The following is a 23666-nucleotide window of genomic DNA, read 5'->3' as shown; positions in this document are numbered from 1 at the left end:
TAGGCAAACCTAGGCCCGGTTGTCATCGGCAATTCTGCGGCGGAGGGGTCCTTCCGCGCTCCCAGTCTTTGGGGCACTTTGGCAGCGGGTCCTGGAGCGATTGGAGGACCCGCCGCAGAATTGCTGCTGAAGACTCGGAGCGCGGAAGGACCCCCCCAGCGCCGAATTGCCGCCAAGGCCGTCAAAATGCCCCCCCCTCAAATCCTGGTGTCCTAGGCAACCCCTAGGTCGTCTAAATGGAAGCGCCGGCCCTGGTCTCTAATATCCTAGGTCCAACACAGTTTCAACAACACCAGGACTGGCTTTAGGCCGATTCCCCGGAATCAGGCCCCGCACCTAAGAGGGCCCCGCGCACGCGCCTAAGAGGGCCCCGCGCCTTAGGCGCCTTTTAAATTTTTTTGCTCACCCGGCGGCGGTCCGAGTCTTTGGCGGCACTTCGGCGTCCGGGGGTCCTTCACTCACTCCGGGTCTTCAGCGGCATTTGGCAGTGGGGCGGGGGCGGTCCTTCAGTGCCGCGGAAGACCCGGGGCAAGTGAAGGACTCCCCGCCGCCAAAGTGCCGCCGAAGACCCTGACCGCCGCCGAGTATTCGAATCGGGCCCCACAGTTCCTAAAGCCGGCCCTGAACAACACTGCATATATATGGCTTATACTCACATACAACACCTGCAAATCACACCCACATGATCCACTTGAACTGAACTGAGCATTAGCTGTAGTGTATATGGCAGGGTGTTTGGCACCAGAATATTAAAATAAAGTCCCTATGGGCTGGTTGAGGGAGTTGATTCTCAGGATCTGATGAGAGGATTTTTTTGATATGTTCCAATCTTGAATAATTGTGTGATCTCGTCACTGCTACCTTTGCCCAATTTTTCTCATTCACCCTCAGTTTATTTTTAATGACCCTCATGGGTCAAACTTGAATCATAAACTCTTCAGGGCCGGGACTGTTAGCCAGACTCTCAATCATTATAAATCAGCACAGATCCATTGAAAACAATAGAACTGAAATTACACCAGATGATAACCTGGCCCTGTGACTTTTTGCTTTTGTAAAGCATCTGGAAAATTAATAATAATCTTGAAGCTCCACAGGGCAATGGAATTTAAGTTTCTTCCACAAAACACCTGCTTTGTTTAGCGAGACAATAACTATTTCTTCTCATATCCTCCCTGAGTCCATTTTGCTGGATTTGTCTTCCCTGCCCCGCAGTATACTGTGTATTATATTTCACAAACATTAAGGCACAATGGCAGCTAACGATATTAATTTGTTATTTTGCAGAAAGATAGAGTCTATTACATCAGTACAGTTGAGGCCAGCTTAAAGATACCCTCTATGGGTAAGTGTTTGTGTATTTTATATTCACGGTGTTAATTTCATTTCCAAACCATTCTTGATTTAATTTTGTTGTGATTTTTTTCTTATCAGTTATTTTCAGTTTTCTACATATCTGGGGGTCTACATATCTGGGGGTAGACTCAGGCTGCCTTAATTAAAAGCCGTGATTTTGCTGATAGGTTACTGTATTTTAGTCACTCTTTCAAATTAGCCTCCACCTAAACTTTTATGGTTTAAAAATCAAAAAGATGTGACTAAGTTGCAGTTAACTTATCACAATTCTTTTTTCGTACTTGTGTCTCCAACTCATTCCTATACCTCTCAACTGTCCTTGATATAGACTGGAGAAGGGTCCAAATCCAAATACCACTCAGCTTTGGGAAAGTTTTGTATCTGCACCCAGAGAGAAACTTTGTGACTTATAAACCAGAAACGTTGTGACTTATAAACCAGAAACAAGCACACGCCACAGAAATTCAGATCTGGATAGAGCTTCCAAACACCCCAAAGTGTAGGAGTGGTCATGTCAGGCATGTTGGTTTGGCCCAATGTAAATATAAGAACCAATTTTAAAATTTGGATCCTAACCCAAACACTTTTTTAATAACCCTTGGTGTCAAGAGCTGTAATTTTGTCTCTGACCCATCTTCACAACAGACCCAAGTTTTTCTCTTTCTCACAGTGGCCTGGTGCTCACAGCTTTAACATAAATAAGTGACATCTGAAGTGCTAACTCATGGAAAACAACACTAGAGAGAATTCTATTTAGGTCAAAGTGATGAATCCTGCACCATCATTATATATTTTCCCTATTATTAATTTTACGTATGTTTTGACCCACATGTTATTCATTAGTCTTCTGATTCATGCTTGTTACTCTCTGGCCAACAGAAGAAGAATGAAACTAAAGTAATCACTCAAGCAGGGGTGTCCTGATAGTGCTGGACACTATGGCCCAGATCCTCAAAGGTATTTATTTAAATGGGAGTTAGGTGTCTACATGGCTTTCAGGATCTGAGTTTATGTACCTGATTCTCTTCTCATGTATGAGAATTCCATTGACTTTAATGGAGCTACTTCTGATTAATAACACTGAACGGGAAAGAAGGAGCAGGCCCAAAGGAGATGCCTATCTAAGGGGTACCCTCAGTGCCAATTTTCAAAGAGCTTCCCCATGTCTTGCAAAAAGTTGCATGCAGCACATTAAAACTAGGGATAGACCAACTGGGTGGTAAAACATGAGAACCAATCATGCCTGACACATCGCTCACTTCTTGAATCAAACTGGAGCCAAACCTTTTTATAAAGTTCTGTAGTGCTGGGAAACGGTTTATTCAGCAATCAGCACGAGAAGTCCCAAAATCCTGTGAGAGAATTGATTGGCATCTGTGGCTGGAAGTGACAGGACTGGAGACCTGGCATAAAGGCTAATTCTTGTGACATTTTCATCCCAGTTTTGCAGACTCGAGGATTTCAGGTAAGGTTTGAAGAAGCATGTGAATTGTTGTGTGCTTTCCAAACCCATCCCAAACTCTCATCTTCCCAAGGTCTGCCCATTAAAGCAGCTATTAAAAAAATATTTGGGGCTGATAAACATTGTGATACAAAGACTGTTCCAATGTGCACCCACAGAAGTGCCTACTGCCCTCCCAAAACATTGGGGACAAAGGCTCTTCAGAATCAGCCACCACTCAACCTCAGAAATGTTTCCATAGAGTTATTGTCTATTCCTATTTGTGTCTCTCTCTTTGTGGCCTCCAGGTTCATGGCACAATGTTACAAGCAAGCAGCTGTTTACAGCTACGATGGGGAATTCATTTAAGTGTCTCAGCAAACAGATGGTGAACCTGGCAGACAACTTCCAGCTGCTCACTGTTAACACCCAACTCCAAGCCTTTGCCATTGTTGGTGACCAGTTTGGGAAAGGTACGTTAGAGAGTTAGCTCATCCAGGCTTATTTTGTGGCTCCAGGAGCTAAAAATTTGCAACTGGGCAGCATTTCAGTATTATTAATATAGCAAGGAGGCTTTTCTCATTGTGGGCTGGCAGGCTGGAAATATGGTGGCTCCGTTAAATATGTGGAAAATCAATGTAAAGTAATGGCTCTCTAAGGCAAACTGCTTCCCCAGTGTTTCCATCTGTCAGCTGCTGATGTCATCGGTCTCTCCCAGTCATATTTCAGGCCAGGGCATGAAACAGAAAGCTTCTCCATGACTTTTGGCTCCTTTCCCTCTGCCTATAAACATGCTCTATTTCCCTTCATCCTTAAAAACTCACCATCCCTGACCCTACCTGTCTCTCAGTGACCGTTCTATCCCCCACCTCCTCTTGCTTTCCCAGTGCTACTGGAAGTGTATTTACAACCATTGCATTGGCTTCCTGTCCTCTAGTCCATTGTATACAGAGTCCAATTCAAGGTCTCTGTTGTCAAAGCTGTCTCTGGGACTAGCTACCTGGGAGAACATCTGTCCCTTTAGAACCATGATCTCCCACAACAGCTACACTTCACTGGAATGATGAAACTGCCTTCCAGTAGGGAACAGCTGTGGCATGCAGGAGATGGAACTGTTAGTGGGTCTGGACCTAGAGACTATGGAACTCACTATCAGAAAAGGTCCAGCAAGAATGACCATCAGCCTGCTTATATTCAGCATTAAATGCAAAGCTCATCTCTTCAAGTTGGCTTTCCTTGAACAAGTTCCTCTTGCATACAGACACGCAAACACAAGCCAGTCAAGTAGCTTAGTGCTACCCACTCGGAAGAAAGAGACAGGATGATCAATATTGTCTTGTGCTTTTAATTCATATAAGGTGCTCATATTCTATGGTCATGGCACCATACCCGAACCTAAGTAGTCAAGCAGATTTCTCATTTCTCCGCCATTAACACACATTAAAAGAAAAGGTGCATAGCTCTTCCTTTGCCCTCTGATATTCTACTTGCTTTGGGAGGGGAGGGATAGCTCAGTGGTTTGCGCATTGGCCTGTTGAACCCAGGGTTGTGAGTTCAATCCTTGAGAGGGCCACTTAGGGATCTGGGGCAAAAATCTGTCTTGGGATTGGACCTGCTTTGAGCAGGGGGTTGGACTAGATGAACTTCTGAGGTCCCTTCCAACCCTGATATTCTATGGTTCTTTCAAAAGATCATTTCCTTGATTCCCCTTCCCTGTCTAATTCTCTCCTTTGACTTTGTTAAAACTAAATTGTTGTTCTTCCTTTGCTAGTTCAGCATTTCAGCTCCTTCTCCTCCAGGCAGGCTAGTACACAGGAAACTGTGTGTTTTTCTCTACTACTGCTTCCTGGCTCTGTAGACTATGGAGAACCTTGGCCACTCTCACAATTTGTCCCCATCTCTTTCTGTCAAGGGCATATTTTTCCAGTTGAGGGTAATTCATATTAAAAGCTCTTAGACTTTGCTCACTGTTATCCCTCCATCTTCTCCTTATTAGCCATGAGGTTGGACACCACAAGGATGTCCTTCCAAGAAATGCCTTGTTTGGTGTGTCTTCCATCATCCTAACAACATGCCCTGTCCAATGAAGTGATTGGGACTTCACTACATTTACTATACTGGGTTCTCCATAGACCTCCTGCAGTTCCCTATGACATCATCTTCTTCACATTTTCCCCCATACATATTTTTAAAAGTTCTTAAAATTTAAGCTGAATTTGCAAGATTTATTTGGCATTTGTTTTAACGTAAACACATTCTCACAAAGGTTTTTTCCATACAACAAAACTGAGCTAATGTGGATCATAGTTGGTCTCCAAATTCATATCTGAACTTCCCAAAAGAATGAGTTTATTCAGAGTTGGGATTTTGGTATGGCCCCATCTCCAGTGGTAACAAATATAAAAGGTCTATTAGATCACATAATCTGTCTTCCTATAACAGGAGATAGCCTGCTAATCAAGGATGTCTCCAAAATGATGTTATATTGTATCTTAGCCAAAAGGCCAGAAGGCAGGTAACTTTGGTTAAAAGAATTCCCCCAATGACCAAGAAACAGTTATGAGAAAGTTACATACTGTTCTGTATGCAGATGATGAATGAAAAATCCCCAGTGAAAGCTGGTTCTATAAAGCAGCCACACAAATGGCCTTCTTACGTCACGTCTCTGAGACAGTGCAGTTTCACTTCCATTGCACCAGATTTGCTTATTTAAAAAAAAAAAAAAAAAAAAGGAAGAAAGAAAACACCAACAGCAATGACAGTGAGTTTCAAGATACTTATGGTTTTGTATAAGCCACAATGGAGTTACATCCGGGAGGAGTTTGGCTTGTTCTAGTGTTGTTTGGAAACCCCTAAAAGTTACTTTTGAATCACACTTCCATATACTGGAAATAGTTCTCAGTGCTCACAACCCAAAGTTGCCCCCAAACCAACATCCCTGATCCAGACATCTGCAGACTTGTGGAGAGTTTGAATGCAGATTACAGAAGCTGTGTAGCTTTACTACAGTCCTGAATTCACCAAAGACTTACTTTTTAAAAAAGCAGCACCCAGCACTAGGTGAAACCACTGAGCTAGGTAAGAACTGGATCAGGAGTGGGGTAAGCAGTGTGGTAGTTCTGGAGTTATAGATGACATTTTATACTCCAGAATATGCTCCAGGTTAGTTACATGCTGCTGATGTAAAGATTCCCCTCTGCTGAGAAGATTGAACCAACCCGCAGCTCACCACAACCTGTAGCAATGCAGAACAGGAGGTTAAAAAGAATTGAAGATCAGATTAACAGCAGGAAAAGGAATCAGACAGTTTTACTAACACTCTATGATTTAGTATTGTATGTCACAGACATGGAGAGACTTTATCTTTCTTGGAGGACAGTCAACATCTGACCTTCCTGCTGTGCCCAAGGCATTAGGCATAAGTCACAGTGGAAGAAAGTTACTTGGACATTAGCATATTTTGGGTATAAATTGGATTGGCTGCTGAGCTGTGATGATTCGTGAATCGTGATCATATGTAAAGGATTTAATTGATCAGAGGAAACTACTCAAAGCATCACATAAGAGGCCTTTCTCTGGAGCACTGAGTGAGGCTCGTGCATTAAGATCAGGTGGATCTATGAACAGTTTCCTGCAGTTGCTAGCATTGGGCAATGGTGAAACTCAGACTATCCTCTCATCTCTAATGTTGTTCTGACTGTAGTGCAAGTTTAAATGAGCTGGATCCTTAAGTCCTATTCAAGTAAATGTCCTAAATTTTGCTGTCTTTATTCAGTTCTTCCTCAGGCCAACCTCCCATTGAACCCAATCCCTAAGTCCTTAATCAGGCAAAACTCTCACTGATTTCAATAGGAGTTTTGCCTATTTAGGGACTGACTAAGGACTTCAGGATTTGTCTCCCTTCTTTACAGGTAAAAGGTATGTTTGGAGTTAATATTTAGGCACATTTAAAAGATATACCTTACTTGCCTACAAAAGCCTCTGGAGTCCCATTAGATATATAATAAATTTCCCAAATATTATTTAATTAGTAAATGGATCTATCATCTAAGATCTTGATACTGCAAGTCCTTCTGTGATGGGCTATTGTGCTCTAGCCTCCATGACAGTGGATGCTAATGTATGACTCCAAGTAGAATCAGTATTAGGCATAATCCTCTGTCCTACATCCAAAACTCTCACCTCCCACCCCCAACCTCCTCACTCGCAGGTGTTCAGAGTTAAATATGGGATTCTGTGGATGGAGAATTTGTAGGTTTGAGGAGATATGGATTTAGGTGTGATCCTTATCATGCTAATGAAGTGCTTGGCTATGGACTCCCTTCTTTGGCCAGACATAAGAACATAAGAACGGCCATGCTAGGTCAGACCAAAGGTCCATCTAGCCCAGTATACTGTCTTCTGACAGTGGCCAATTGCCAGGTGCCCCAGACAGAATGAACAGAACAGGTCACCATCAAGTGATCCATCCCGTCGCCCATTCCCAGCTTTTGGCAAACAGAGGCTAGGGACACCATTCCTGCCCATCCTTGCTAATAGCCACTTATGGACCTATCTTCCATGCATTTATCTAGTTCTTTTTTGAACGCGGTTAGTGTCTTGGCCTTCACAACATCCTCTGTCAAGGAACTCCACAGGTTGACTGTGCGTTGTGTGAAGAAATACTTTCTTTTGTTTGTTTTAAACCTGCTGCCCATTAATTTCATGTGGTGACTCCTAATTCTTGTGTTATGAGAAGGAGTAAATAGCACTTCTTTATTTACTTTCTCCACACCAGTCATGATTTTATAGACCTCTATCATATCCCCCATTAGTCATCTCTTTTCCAAGCTGAAAAGTCTAAATTTTGTTAATCTCTCATCATACGGCAGCTGTTCCATGCCCCTAATCATTTTTGTTGCCTTTTCTGAACCTTTTCCAATTCCAATATATCCTTTTTGATATGGAGTGACCACATCTGCATGCAGTATTCAAGATGTGGGCGTACCATGGATTTATATAGAGGCAATATGATATTTTCTGTCTTATTATCTATCCCTTTCTTAATGATTCCCAACATTCTGTTCGCTTTTTTGACTTCCGCTGCATTTTGAGTGGATGTTTTCAGAGAACTATCCACAATGACTTCAAGATCTCTTTCTTGAGTGGTAACAGCTAATTTAGACCCCATCATTTTATATGTATAGTTGGGATTATGTTTTCCAATGTGCATTACTTTGCATTTATCAACATTGAATTTCATCTGCCATTTTGTTGCTCAGTTTTGAGAGATCCTTTTGTAGCTCTTCACAGTCTGCCTGGGACTTAACTATCTTGAGTAGTTTTGTATCATCTACAAATGTTGCCACCTCACTGTTTATCCTTTTTCCCAGATCATTTATGAATATGTTGAATAGGACTGGTCCCAGTACAAACCCCTGGGGGACACCACTATTTAACCTCTCTCCATTCTGAAAACTAACCATTTATTCTGATTGTTTGTTTCCTATCTTTTAACCAGTTACCAATCCATGAGAGAACCTTCCCTCTTAGCCCATGACTATTTACTTTGCTTAGTGAGGGACCTTGTCAAAGGCTTTCTGAAAATTTAAGTACACTATATTCACTTTCTGAAAATTTAAGTACACTATATGTTCACATGCTTGTTGACCCCCTCAAAGAATTCTAGTAGATTGGTGAGGCATGATTTCCCTTTACAAAAAACAATGTTGACTCTTCGCTAACAAATTATGTTAATCTATGTGTCTGACAATTTTGTTCTTTACTATCGTTTCAACCAGTTTGCCCAGTACTGAAGTCAGGCTTACCAGCCTTTAATTGCCGGGATCACCTCTGGAGCCCTTTTTAAAAATTGGCGTCACATTAGCTATCCTCCAGTCATTTGGTACAGAAGCTGAGTTAAATGATAGATTACAGCCTACAGTTAGTAGTTCTGCAATTTCACATTTGAGTTCCTTCAGAATTCCTGGGTGAATACCATCTGGTCCTGGTGACTTATTACTGTATAGTTTATCAATTTGTTCCAAAACCTCCTCTAATGACACCTCAATCTGGGACAGTTCCTCAGATTTGTCACCTAAAAAGAAGGGCTCAGGTTTGGGAATATCCCTCACATCCTCAACTGTGAAGACTGATGTAAAGAATTAATTTAGTTTCTCCGCAATGGCCTTATTGTCCTTGAGTGCTCTTTAGCATCTCGATCGTCCAGTGGCCCCACTGGTTGTTTAGCAGGCTTCCTGCTTCTGATGTACTTAACATTTTTTTTTTTTGCTATTACTTTTTGAGTCTTTGGCTAGCTGTTCTTCAAATTCTTTTTTGGCCTTCCTAATTATATTTTTACACTTCATTTGCCAGAGTTTATGCTCCTTTCTATTTTCCTCACTAGGATTTAACTTCTACTTTTTAAAGGATGCCTTTTTGCCTCTCACTGCTTCTTTTACTTTGTTGTTTAGCAACGGTGGCTCTTTTTTGGTTCTCTTACTGGGTGTTTTAATTTGGGGGATACATTTAAGTTGAGCCTCTGTTATGGTGTCTTTAAAAAGTTTCCATGCAGCTTGCAGGGATTTCACCTTTGGTGCTGTACCTTTTAATTTCTGTTTAACTAGCCTTCTCATTTTTGTGAAGTTCCCCTTTCTGAAATTAAATGCTACAGTGTTGGGACACTGTGGTGTTTTCCCCGCCACAGGGATATTAAATTTAATTATATTATGGTCACTATTACCAAGAGGTCCAGCTATATTCACCTCTTGGACCAGATGCTGTGCTCCACTTAGTACTAAATCCAGAATTGCCTCTCCTCTGGTGGGTTCCAGGACTAGCTGCTCCAAGAAGCGGTCATTTAAGCTGTCGAGAAACTGTATCTCTGCATTCCGTCCTAAGATGACATGTGCCCAGTGAATATAGGGATAGTTGAAATCCCCCATTATAATTGAGTTTTTTATTTTACTAGCCTCTCTAATCTCCCAGAGCATTTCAGTCACTTCACCATTCTGGTCAGGTGGTCAGTAATATATCCCTACTGCTGTATTCTTATTATTAGAGCATGGAATTACTATCCATAAAGATTCTATGGTACAGTTTGGTTCATTTAAGATTTTTACTTCATTTGATTCTATGCTTTCTTTCACATATAGTGCCACTCCCCCACCAGCACAACCTGTTCTGTCCTTCCGATATATTTTGTACCCTGGTATTACTGTGTCCCATTGATTATCCTCATTCTACCAAATTTCTGTGATGCCTGTTATATCAATATCCTAATTTAATATGAGGCACTCTAGTTCATCCATCTTATTATTTAGACTTCTAGCATTGGTATATAAGCACTTTTAAAACTTGCTACTTTTTAGCTGTCTGCCATTATATGATGTAATTGAAAGGGACTTTTTTTTCATTTGACGGTTTCTCATCAGATCCTACCTGTATTTTATCATCTTCCATCCTCTCCTCTTTCTAGGACATAGAGAATCTCCATTAATAGATCCTCCCTAAAGGATGTCTCTGTCCAAACCATGTGCTCCTCCGCACCTATCGGCTTTCCCCCAGCCCTTAGTTTAAAAACTGCTCTGGGACCTTTTTAATGTTAAGTGCGAGCAATCTGGTTCCATTTTGGTTTCAGTGGAGCCCATCCTTCCTGTATAGGCTCCCCCTTTGCAAAAGTTTCCGCATAAATTAAGTAATGGAGCTCTCCCATCTCCTAGAACTGGAAGGGACCTTGAAAGGTCATTGAATCCAGCCCCCTGCCTTCACTAGCAGGACCAAGTACTGATTTTGCCCCAGATCCCTAAGTGGCCCCCTCAAGGATTGAACTTACAACCCTGGGTTTAGCAGGCCAATGCTCAAACCACTGAGCTATCCCTCCCCATGTCCTAATAAATCTAAAACCCTCCTCCCTACACCATCATCTCATCCATGCATTGAGACCCTGCGGTTCTGCCTGTCTAACTGGCCATGTGCATGGAACTGGAAGCATTTCAGAGATTGCTACCATGGAGGTCCTGGACTTCAATCTCTTACCAAGCAGCCTAATATTGGCCTCCCGGACCTCTCTCCTATCCCTCCCTATGTCATTGGTACCTACGTGTACCACGACCACCGGCTCCTCCCCAGCACTACATAAGTCTACCTAGATGTCTCAAGAGAGCCGGAACCTTCGCACCAGGCAGACTATTAGGCAGGAGTAACTGAAAGCTGCACAGCAGAGGTTCTCCTTCATGTCGGATCCCAGTCTTGCTCATTATTTTTAACCTTGCACTGTATCCATGGAGTGCTCCACAGGTTCAAGCCCTAAATGTGTATCAACAGATTTTTTTCCGAATGTGTATGTGATAAAGCAGAATAGATTCGCCACAAGGAATGTAGCTATTTCCATGTAGGCAAGTATGTTTTTGTGAGATGTGATCCCTCCATAAAGAAAATCATACTGAGTTCAGCAATGACATAGAATTCTGGGTTGTCCCCAGTAGCTATGTTCTAAAAGTATCTGCATCGGCATGTATTCTAGGAGTGTGTTGTTTTGATCTAATGCATACTCTATATTCTAACTTTAATTGCAGAGGAAGAATGCTCTCTTGACAGAAACAGGAGAACAATCCCTATTGCATTGGGCCTGAGCACCCTGGGATTGTTTGTCATTGTGCTTGTCTTGGGGCTAATTTCGAGAAGAAAGCCAAATAGAGGATATGAACGCATCTGAATTGCCCACACACTTCAAAATGTGCGTAGCAAGTATAGAGGCCTTGGGAATCTTGGCTTCCAGTTGTCAAACCTATAGTCAAAGAGCTATATTTTTTAATGGGATGAGGCCATGTGTTTAATGCAATATGTTCAAGAGGTAACACTTAAGATCTATTGTGTTCCTGAAAAAGAGCCAACAAAATTATGGGTGCTTAGAAGACAGAAGAAATGATAACGGGATGAGTCTAGGGATATGCTGTTAGGGTCTAAGGAGATGGTCGATTATTAGGCATGCAAGACACTCTCTCACAGGACTAAGTCTATATTCACAGGAGATTCTGTAGAACCAGTGCTCAGTGATGCTCCTATGGGAAGCCATGTGTGCAGAAGCTCTGGGACAAGTATCCTCATGGATGGACAGGTTGCCTCTGCTTCCCTCCACAAAAATGTGCACACTCACCTTATGAGTATTAGGGCTAGTATTATACTAATCTCTGCTCTTTCCTACTAATTCCGTTGGCGAAACAGAGTGATAGGTCCTGCTGTGGCAATGTGATATACATATTAGTGGTGTAGCACTTTCACAGACAGATCGGGCTGCTTTGATGCCCACTCCAGAGGCAGATTTTAAATGCTGGATAATTTTCTATTTTCTTAGGAGCTTTATTTCCATTGAAAAAAAAAAACAGAATAAGGAACAAGAAATATATCTAAGACAGTGGATTTCTTTTAAAATGTCTGCTCCAGGGGGATAGAATGAGCCATCTGTGGCTATAAACAGCATGACAGTATTAACCCTATGTCACAATACAGCATAGAGAGATCTAATACAGAAGGGCAGAAAACATGGGCTAGTGTCATGAGACTTTACTGTGCATGTGTAGGTTGAGGTAGGGGTGAGTTCAGGTGGGTTCGGGGATCCAATGAGACCAATATTCAAGACATTTTCTCTTGGGAGCTCATGAGTAAAATCACTTCCTATTCAGAATATTTACAGTGATTGCTACAAAACTCAACAATTGCCATGCTGAGGTAATGATGATACTGTGCTTTCTCCTATTCTAAGTATAGGAAGTAGGGTTACCATATTTCAGCGAGCAAAAAAGAGGACGGGAGGAGCCCCGCCCTAGCCCCGCCCCTGCCCCTCCCACTTCCCGCCCCCCCTGACCTCCCAACCCTCCCCCCGTTCCTTGTCCCCTGACTACCCCCTCCTGGGACCCCTGCCCCTAACTGCCCCCCAGGACTATCTAAGCCTCCCTGCCTCTTGTCCCCTGACTGCCCCAACCTTTATCCACACCCCCACCCCCAGACAGACCCCTGGGACTCCCACGCCCCATCCAACCACTCCCCACCCCCTGACAGCCCCCCCCCCGAACTCCCAACCCATCTAAACCCCTCTGCTCCCTGTCCCCTGACTGCTCCGATCCCTCTCCGCACTCCTGCCCCCTGACAGCCCCCCCCAGAACTCCCAACCCCCTACCCCCCCCGCTCCTTGTCCCCTGACTGCCCCCTCCTGGGACCCCTGCTCCTAACTGCCCTCCAGAACCCCACCCCCTACCTAAGACTCCCTGTTCCTTGTCCCCTAACTGCCCCCTCCTAAGACCCCCCCCCAACTGCCCACCAGGACCCTACCCCCTACCTGTACCCTGACTGCCCAAAACTTTCTCCACTCCCCCCCAAAAGCCCCCCCCGTTTCTTGACTGCCCCCTCCAGAACCTCCCTACCCCTTCTCCTGCCCCCCTTACCCTGCTGCTCAGAACAGGGTGTTGGGCTCTGTGCGAGCCGGACACGTGGCTGAGCTCCCCAGCACAACAAAACCCGGTCCCTGGCCCTGCACAACAAAACCCGGTCCCTGATCCGGACCGGGTTGCAGGGGAGAGCTGCCCTTGTATCAGCACAAAGTGCTCTCGCTCCCGTTTTGCTACCCTGCATGGCAGAAACCGCTCCCAGTTGCAAAAGGGGAGGGCTGCACTTTGTGCTGAGACACTTGCTCAGAATGCAGGGCGGAGCTCCTCTCCAGCTGCTCCGGAGTCCAGCCCGGGACTTTCCTGCAGCCCTCCCAGCCGCTCACTCTGCTGTGCCGGGGGAGGGGGAAATCCCGGACATTGTGAGTGCTTTACAAATTCCCCCCGGACGCTATTTTTAGCACAAAAAGGAGGACATGTCCGGGTAAATCCGGATGAATGGTAACCCTAATAGGAAGACACTAGGGTTATTAAAAACACACCATCAGTGAATATTTAATATTAAATGGTGTCGACTGCAGAGGGCCCACAAAGGTCTATGAACAAATGAAGACCCACTTAAGCTATATTTTGAAGGTTCTTGTGGGACTTAAATGGTGTGTAGGCCCTCTGCACAAGGAGGAATTTCATGCTTGTAAACGGAGGTGCTGGATCTGCACATGGAGATAATTTAGATTAATTTTAAAGCATGCTGTATGTAACGCTTTGGTCTCTGTTTCCTACTAATCAGGTGATTGAGAGAGATATACAGTAATTGATTTTTAGGTGATTTTAAAGTGGGGTTGTTTGGTTGATTTAAATCTTCATCTTACAAAAGATTTACAAAGTTTAAAAGACAAACATACAAAAACCAAAAAACCTGACCCGCTGCGACAAAACCCTGCGAAGTGAGGAGAAACTAAATATGAAAATATTTTAAAATGAGAAAGTAGAATAAAATATGAGAACAGTAAAAATCCTCCCTACTAATAACGATAATGAGGTAAGTTTTGCTGTGAGTGGGAGTTTTTCCTGGATAAGGACTGCAGGATGGGAGCCTAGAAAAATGTGCTGTATAAGGAATTCTTCATCACTTAGTTTAGTTGGAAAAAAATGCAATAATAAATTGATAACATTGGGCCAATATTTTATATCAGTTAAGTAATAGCATAAATCTGGAGTAACTTCATTTACTGCAGTGGACTCACTCTGGATTTTCACCAGGGTAACTCAAATCAATATCTGGCCCATTTTGTTTAAAGTTTAAAAGCTGTTTTGATATTTTACTACTGCTTAGTTAAACCATTAATTGCTTACTCACTTACACAGTAGAGGAAAAAAATTCCCTCCACATGGATGCTGTGATGTGGGGCTGGCCTGTGTTATGCAGGAGGTCAGACTAGATGATCATCATGATTCATTCTGGCCTTAAAATCTGTCTATGAAAGTAACAGTGCATTACCAGAAATGTTCTCTCAGTTTGACTGTAAAAATGAAAGACTATTATGCAGCACCCTCAAGTCCACAAAAGCATCAAACTAAATTTAAAACCAGTCAGCAAAAGGAGAGGTATTTGGATATCATTGTAAAGTAGCATAATAAGCAGAAGAGATATGGTCCTTTCAAACGACTGCAACTGATCAAATGATTCTAATATTCCAGTATTCAAAGATCACTTCCTGAAGGGCTGAAAGATTCAGTCAGTGTCGGCATCACTAAATTTTACCCAACATATTTTTTCCCTTTCTAGTGGAGGAGTGCACAGCTGACTTCAACATCATTTTTCCTGCGATTGGCTTCTTTGTGATCTTTATCGCCGGCATCCTGGCACTCATCCTCTGCGCGATCTGCCTTAAGCGTAAATCGTCTGCGTACCAGAGAATCTAGCAGATCAAAATAATCTCATATAAATAATGAGAAGCATTTCATGAAAAGATTTTAGAATTTCAAGTCTGCCATAATTTTTCTTCTAATAACACTGTTAGAACAATGTAAAATGCCAGAGTATGTGTGTCTAGTTATGAAATCAAGTACCTGGTCATTTTATTGAGCTACCTGCAACTGAGAAGAAGGGGAACAGTTTTAATACAGTTCATTTGTGTTTAGAGAGGATTTTTAGTGGCCTATTTCAATTCAACTGTTTGTTTTTACAACACAGTTTATGGATTATACGTAGGAAATGGATTAATATAAGGAAGAGCATAAATTTGAAAACTGAATTTACAAAGAACATGCAATGTAACTATTACTCTCTCAGCATGTTACTGGCATTTTAAGGGCATAATCCTGAGGGCTGCTGAAGGAATGCAGCATCTCACAGGATCAGGTCGTAAACTTTTCTGACTGGGTCCTTTTAAAGTTTTGCACATATAAAATTTGTTTGTTTTATTCACAATGAAGGTCTTGACTAGCTGCAGCCCAGCGTATTTAACTGATCTCCTTTCTTGTATGTTCCTAGCCCTTTGTTAGAATCTCAAATGTTGGGTTTCCTCATCTGTCCAGTTTTAAATCTTGTATCAATGGGAACCAGAGCATTTTCTTGTTATGCTCCTTGCCTGGGAAACTCTTACTATTCAGTCTTTTAACATTTGATACCCAGTTAAAAAGAGATCTATTCACTCTTAATTACTAATAATTTAACTGTGTTTCATTGTGCAGTGCCCTGTGCCATTTTTATGCATGATGCAAAATAAATACATTCTATTGCATATTTTGGATTAGAATTATAAATCAAACAGTTAGTGGTGAATAACGTTTGAGTTCATGTGTATCTTGTTTTTTCCTGGTGTGTGTGGGGGAAGGGAAAGGTCTTTTTTATTTTATTTTTTTAAAGCTAAATGCGATCCTTTCCCATGCAATGAGTAAAATAATAGATTTGTACTAATTAGCACTGGTGCAGTGTACAATGCAAATGCAGCTAGAGGGCCAGATCCATAGCTGGTGTAAAATCAGCAAAGCTTTATTGAAGCCATTGGAGCATTTATAAAGCCAGTGCAGATACAGTGATTTTTACACCAGCTGAGGAGCCAATGGACCTTCACTGCTTTACAGCTGCTGAGGATCTGACCCTCAATGTGAACCCATTCTCTGACAAGCAGTAACACCCTGTCTGCCCAATCCCATGAACAGATGTTTTCAAGAAGCATGAACAAATGGCAGTAGAGATGTAGATGGGGAAATTGCTTGGTCAGGAAGTGTTGAGTTTTATGGGGAGTAAGAATAGGCAGCAAACTTGCTGCCTGAGTTGCTACATGCAATTTTTTGGCAGGTGCTCATGCTCATTTCCTGCCAGAATTTAGCTTACTATTTGGTGGGTGGCTTATCTTCTGAGAAATTGTTCATATAATGTTGTTCTTAGGAGCTTCCAGCTTCAGAGGGGGGAAATCTACAGATTTAGTGGCTCTTGGTTGCAGGGTTTTGTTGCTAAATGTTCTGTTTGAGGAAATATTCCCTACAAAGTACAGGTTGCAAAGGAGGAACATACAGTGGGATTTTTAAGATCTTACCATATAATATTCTGTATATTAGACATGCTGTCACACTAATACCACTATTAACACCATCCATTTCTTCTACTATTTGCTTTTGCTCATCTGTATGGATGATCAACGCTGACAATGCTACCTAACCTCGTGGCCCCGCTCCTTCTCGCCATAGTTGTTCCTTACAAAATCCGCCACTTGTCCAACATCTCGCACACAATGTAGGATCATAGAAACTAGATACAAAAACACCCTGCTAAAATCCCTAACTCCCTTAGGCTCCACTGAAAATCACAGCCTAGATCATGTACTACATCCTACTGAAAATGCAACATACAACCTAACAAGAAAGGGCATATCACATATACCAATCCTATACTTATTCTTAGCCAAAAAGCCAATAAGATTATAGTGCAAAGCTTTATTTCCTTCTGTCCCTTATTTCTCCACAAAGGGCAAATAAAGCCCAGTCTAAAAATTGGCTGCGAAGTGCTGCAAGGAGAGGGGTGGGAGATTTAAATGCACTTCTTGAGAATACAGACACCATTAGCTTATTGACTTACCTCCTTAACTGTTATCCTGCCATTATCAATGGGTCCCAACATAATTACTTAGTTATGAAAATCGTGTAGGCTCTGTACTTTTCTACTGTTGGAGTTTCTGTAATAAAGATTGTTTTCAGTCATTTTAAATATGTGTGTTTTGTGAATTTGTTGCATCTGTTGAATGCTGTGTTACATTGTGATGGGGCTTACAGACCCCTCACTAAGACTAAAGGAGTCATGGGCAGTACTGGGCCAAGAAGGCCCTGCCCCTCAGCAGCTGCAAAGCATGCTCCAAATGGTGGTCCTGCTTAAAAGGAGACTCTGAGAGGCAAGAAGGGGGAGTGGGAAGGAGAGGCTAGTTGAAGCCTCTAGGACAGAGGGATCTACAGGGGAAGAGTCTGGATTGGGTAAGTCTCAACTGGGAGGCCAAGGGCCTGACCCCTTTTTTTTCCATCCCTGCTAAGTGGACACTGGAAAGTGAGCTGGGAAGACCCAACTGACTGTTTTAACTATTTAGGCTGTGGGAGCGATCCTCTGCTGAGAGGGAAGCTGAGTGCCATGACCATGCCCCAAACTCAGGAGAGAATGGGCTGGGGAGGAAGTGGCCCAGGGGAAGCTGGGCAGTTGTACCAGCTAGAGATTCCCTTTCCCCCTTCCCCCTAGGTTCCTGGGCTGGGACCCCTCCCCGCTTTTCCCCTGAGGCTCTGCCTGACCAGAGGAACCTGGGGAGCATTAGGGATGGTAGACTGTAACTTGACCACTAGGCCTTCAGATTGCCTGGCAAGGCCATCCCAAGACTGAGACTGCTGAGTCATGGCCATAAGGGGAGATGATTTGGTCAGCAGAGTGGGAGGAGGAATAAATCTCCTCTAAGGGCAGTGCCAATCTGTGAGGTAATGTGAGTACTATGACCTTGGATGTTGGAGTCAGTGCTAGATAAAGGTACTAGAGGAGGTAACTTCTATCAGCAATAGGTCAGCCAGAACCATTAGTGCTTGATTGTTGGTGCCAGCTCCAATGTCCACACTGCCATTTTCAGGGTTGACAAATCCGTACTGGACGCAGGGACAGGAATATTCTTAGTGCTCTTCAGCACTGAGCCAGAAGTTGAACCCCTGTAGTAAGAGAGGGCTTTGTGCTCAGATCTCTGAAGGAAAGTGAAGGTGAATAGCTCTTCTTCAGCCTCTCGACTTTTCCTTTTTCAGGGGAGGAAGACTGGTGCCAGTAACCATATATGATCTAGTGGTCTGATCTACCTTGTCTTTGGACAACTATCAGTGCTGAGCTGTCTTTGGTGGCTGCTTCATGGCCTGTAGGTGCCAGATCAGACTTCTTACTGGTACTGGCCTTGAGAGTCACTTCTCAGCAGCTGGGGATGCTGACACAAACTGGGATTTAGAGGTAGAAGCTCCCATCTGGGAGTTTGATGTCTGTTCTTCTGAGTCTGAAGTAGTCCTTTTAGGTTGCTCCAGATGATATGTTAGCTGGATGTCTCTAGATTTTCCTCATTTTAAGGAGAACAAATGGTAGATGAAGCAATAGTCAGGCACATGGCTCTCGCTGAGACAACTAAACAAGGGCTATGATCATCTGTAAGCGGAATGAGGCTGTCACAAAGCAGACATGGTTGAAGCCCAAATGCTTCAAATCTGTCATGTGAGTGGTTTTGGTGCAGAGTGATGAGAGAAAAATAGGGGCTTGGGGGATTTTTTTGTTAAAGAAGGGAAAAAAAGCAAAGGGGGGAGGAATCTAGTGTTTTATCTAGCTAGATAAAACTAGGTTTGGTGAATGTGTTAAGGGTAGCAAGCAGGCACAGCCTGGATCTGTCTTGCTGCCATGGGCAGGGACAGGGTACTGATGCATGGTTTAAGCCCTAGGCTGGGGAGGGGAGACATGCAGAACATAGGTCCAACGGACACAGCTATGCAAAGATTTCAATCTCATGCACACGGCACGCATGCATACATACAGTGGGATCCACACAGATGAATACTTGAATGGAATTGTATTTAATCATATAACAAAAAATCATTATGCTAATGTACAAGAAATATGGTCTATGCCAAAAGCGATTACATAAAGGATTTCTTGCGGGTCCTCCACTCTCTTACTCTCAGCCTTCCTCAGGTCAGTGGTCTCTGCAGATCATTGTCAGTGATGCAGTGACGTACTTTTGCTGCAGGCATGTTGGGCCACAGGAACAACTCTGTTGGTAGCCGTGCTTTCCCAGCCAGCCACAAAACACCCAAGAGCTCACACTTCCCTTTCTCTACTGGCCCCTTCCTTCACCACACCACATGTAACTTCCTGATCCTCACACCTGAGCATTCTAAAAAACGTTATTGTCTCATCTGTTCAGATGCTTACTTCACTGTTTATTTAAAAAGAAATTTAAAATGAATAGGTTGCATTTACTCTCCTGTCTTTCACAAAGAACACTATAAGGTTGTGGAAAAACAGGAAGCTTTTAACATGAAAATCAAAGTCCATACAGATCAGGGACACAGAAATGTGGTTTTGGCACACATCTTTGCAGGGACTTTCCTATTTCCCTTAAATTTCTAACGTATAATGCATATGGGGCTGACCAGTATTTTAATAGTTCTAATACTGTCTATCCTGTCATGACATGACAAGTTTTAGTATCTCTCCTCTTCTTGAGGAAAATGTATTCAAAGTTCAAATGAATTATGCTGCTCACAGTCTACACATATGAATGTGTGTGTGTGTGTGTGGGAAGAGGGGACTAGTATTTGGACTTTCCTTATTAATCTCATCCAACTCTCTAAATATGCCAAACTTCCCCCCCGCTTAATTCTCCCAATTCTATCTAGATTATAAAACCTTTGGTTCTGCAACTATGTCCTTATCTGTGTCATATATAGTGGTAAGCACACTGTGGGCGTTTAAAAATTATTTACATTGTAATTTTACTATTTTCCACTTTCAACTTCAGTACATGCACAATTTCTTGGGGTCTCAGGGAGACTGTTTCCTTTAAGGGGAACTGGGCCAGCCACACCTGTGCCATAATTAATTAGCTGCTTCCAGCCTGAGGGGGCAGGACTAAGGGTCAGGTGACAGCTTAATTGAGACTTTAAGCTATTAATGACTGCTGCTTGGAGCATAAGGACATAAGAACGGCCATACTGAGTGTGATCAAAAGTCCATCTAACCCAGTAACCTGTCTTCTGACAGTGGCCAATGCCAGGTGCTAGTCCTGGAACCCAGCAAGGGAGAGATAATTCTTGATTTAGTCCTAAGTGGCGCATAGGAGCTTCACTATAGCTGAACCACTCAGTAATAGTGACCATAATGTAATTACATTTAACATCCTTGTAGGGGGGGAAATACCAAAGAGACCGACCACAGCAGCATTTAACTTTTAAAAGGGGAACAACACAAAAATGGGGATGCTTGTTAAATGGAAATTAAAAGAACAGTCACAAGAGCGAATTGCTTGCAAGCTGCATGGAACCTTTTTAAAAACACCATAACAGAGGCTCAAACTCATATGTATACTGCAAATAAAAAAAAAATAAAAAAACAAGACGAGGTCCAAAAAAACCAGCACCATGGCTAAACAACAGTGTAAAAGAGACAGAGCCAAAAAGACATCCTTTAAAAATTGGAAGTTCAATCCCACTGGGGAAAAGAGAAAGGAACATAACTCTGGCAAGTCAAGTGTAAAAATATAATTAAGCAGGCCAAAAAAGAATTTGAAGAGCAACTAGCAAAAGACACACTAACAGCATTTTTGTTTTAAAGTACATCAGATGCAGGAAGTCTGTCAAACAATGACTGGGGCCATTGGATGATTGAGTTACTAAAGAAGCATTTAGGACTGCAGCAGAGAAGCTAAATGAATGCTTTTCATTGGTCTTCACTGCAGAGGCGGTGAGGGAGATTGCCACATCTGAGCCATTCTTTGTAGGTGATAAATCTGAGGAATTGTCCCAGACTGATGTGTCAATTGTAAACTGATTTTTTAAAAATGGCTCCAGAGGCAATCATATCAATTACAGGCAGGTAAGCCAGACTTCAGTACCAGGCAAATTGATTGAAACTATATTAAAGAACAGAATTATCAGCCATATAGATGAACACAATATGTTGGGAAAGAGTCCACATGGCTTTTGTAAAGGGAAATCATGCCTCACCATTCTATTAGAATTGAGGTTACCAACAAACACGAGGACAAAGGTGATCCAGTGGATATAGTGTATCTGGACCTTCAGAAAGCCTTTGACAAGATCCCACACCAAATGGTCTTAAGAAAAGGAAGGAGTCATGGGATAAGAGGGAAGGTTCTTTCATGGATCAATAACTGGTTAAAATATAGGAAACAAAGGATGGGGATAAACAGTCTGTTTTCACAGTAGAGAGAGGAAAATAGCAGGGTTCCCCCAAAGATCCGTACTGGGACCAGTTCTGTTCAACATATTCATAAATGAGCTGAAAAAGGGGGGAAACACTGGGGTGGCAAAGTTTGCGAATCATGCAAATCAGTGTGGGTGTGGAACTACAGGGAATAGGTAGCTTCCTATGGAAGGCCCTGAGGCCAGGTCTACAGGAGGCCAGGAAGGCCTGGGGACCCAGGGCTCTATACCAGAACAGGAGAGAAGACTTTCAAGGTAGCCCAACAGGGGCTGGGAACAGGGCACAGAAGGCAGGCTGAAGAAAAGTCCTAAGGGGCAGAGGAACCTTTTTTGTTTGCCTGGGACTCCTTAGATGGACTTTTGCTTCCCTGGAAGTTTCTCCCTTGGCCAGAGGGCTAAGCCACATCTGCAGCACAAAACAGAGGAGATCAACCTGAGGGAAGAAAATGGAGGCAAGCAGTGCCAGCCGGGGTTGTCATGGAGCAGACAGGCCCCATAATATGCTTTATTTTGTTATAACTTAAAAACATGCTGGGATGATGCAGTAATTAATCCATGCAGCAAAGAAATGCAAAATAAACTAGCCTGCCATTGACATTATTTTTATGATTAAAAATATATTCTGTACTTCACCCACCTATAACTCGGGCTTTGTAATATATATTTAACTTGTTTCAGAGTGGTAGCCGTGTTAGTCTGTATCAGCAAAAACAACGAGGAGTCCATGTGGCACCTTAGAAGAGACTAACAAATTTATTTGGGTATAAGTTTTTGTGGACTAAAACCCACTTATGGTAAACTTAATAAAATGCTGCCCTCTAGTGTTCAGAGGCAAATTAAAAACATGATGAAAGATCTGTCTCGGGATTTTCTAAGGCAATATAATGTGGTACAAAGCACTGTGTTTTAAAGAGAATAAAATAAACGTATGCTCAAATTAACCGCCTTGACAGATAGATTGGTCAAATAATCTCAGCTACATAGCCACGGCTCTGGTCCTCCTTTGGGGTCCTGTCTGCGGGACCATAAAAATTCCCAAAGCTGATGCAGCTTCCCTGGATCACCCACAATGCAAATTATTACAGCAGAAACCTGAACAACCAGGTGTTTTAGTGCCATTATGTCTGGTTAGTTAATGGCAGGTAGGCTCTTTGGGTCAGGATCCATCTTCCTCTGTGTTTGGAGAGCACCTAACATGTATTTTGAGCACTACTGCAATATAAATAAATACTAGGAAGGTAGAGATTTTAGATGTATTTCAGATGCTCACTGAAACTACAGGTGAATTACTCATAGCAAGTAACTGAGAAAAACAAATTTGATTTTTATGGTGTGGGAAAAAATTACCTGAGAAGTGGCAGAGTACTTAATGCTAATCTGCCTGACGGCACTCGGAACAGCCAAGTGGCCTGGCACCAAGGCCTAGTTTTAGCTGCAGAAAATCCAGTGTTTAATAGAGAAACGGGGTCAGGGCTGCAATTTGGATCAAGACTGGGTCTGAACTCTCTCCAAATCTGAAAGCCTTCACGGTGATTGGGCAGGGTCAGATTTCCAAGGGCTCAGCACTCACAGCCCGATTTTCCAAATGGCTCAGCGCCCACCACCCCTGTAGTTTGGTTCCTAACGGGGCACTGATCTCTTTAGGGAACCCAGCTCTTAAGTGTGGGTCAGGCACTCTCTTGGTTGTCAGGTAGGGTGACCAGACAGCAAATGTGAAAAATCGGGATGGGGCTGGAGGTTAATAGGAGCCTATATAGGAAAAAGACCCAAAAAGCGGGACTGTCCCTATAAAATCGGGACATCTGGTCACCCTATGGTCAGGTACTGGGGCTGGCTGGGTTTTGACCCATCAAGGCCAGCCCTGGGAGTTCAGTCCTGCATTCTGACCCCAGCTGCCAGCCTGGGGGTGGCTGGGCCCCGGAGGAGCAATGCATGGCTCTGGGATGCTCAGCCCTGGCCCATCAACTGGAGCCACCTCAGGCTCCCTGGGACTTGGAAACCAGGGGGCCTCTCTGCTCTCCCTGCCCAGGGCTGCCCCAAGGCCCCGCCCCCTCCCCATGCTC

At 43.1% G+C, this 23666-nt stretch overlaps 1 protein-coding gene across 3 annotated transcripts in view; it reads left to right on the top strand.

Moving 5' to 3' along the window:
• The window catches only part of LAMP3 (lysosomal associated membrane protein 3), a 39280-nt gene extending 21909 nt beyond the window's left edge, over nt 1-17371 (top strand). For 2 of the 3 annotated variants that reach the window (XM_054040798.1, XM_054040797.1), the window contains exons 4-7: nt 1288-1345; nt 3106-3270; nt 11353-11513; nt 14948-15037. In XM_054040798.1, coding sequence (XP_053896773.1) covers nt 1288-1345; nt 3106-3270; nt 11353-11492 — 363 coding nt within the window. In that variant the 3' untranslated portion in view covers nt 11493-11513; nt 14948-15037. Of the gene's footprint in view, nt 1-1287; nt 1346-3105; nt 3271-11352; nt 11514-14947 lie in introns of all 3 variants that reach the window. The other variant, XM_054040799.1, reaches the window with a different exon arrangement.
• Nucleotides 17372-23666: the final 6295 nt, after the last annotated feature.

Source organism: Malaclemys terrapin, chromosome 9 (genome assembly GCF_027887155.1).
Source record: "Malaclemys terrapin pileata isolate rMalTer1 chromosome 9, rMalTer1.hap1, whole genome shotgun sequence".
NCBI lineage: Eukaryota > Metazoa > Chordata > Testudines > Emydidae > Malaclemys > Malaclemys terrapin.
The sequence above is the reverse complement of the archived record's forward strand: the minus strand, read 5'-3'. Positions and strand labels throughout refer to the sequence as shown.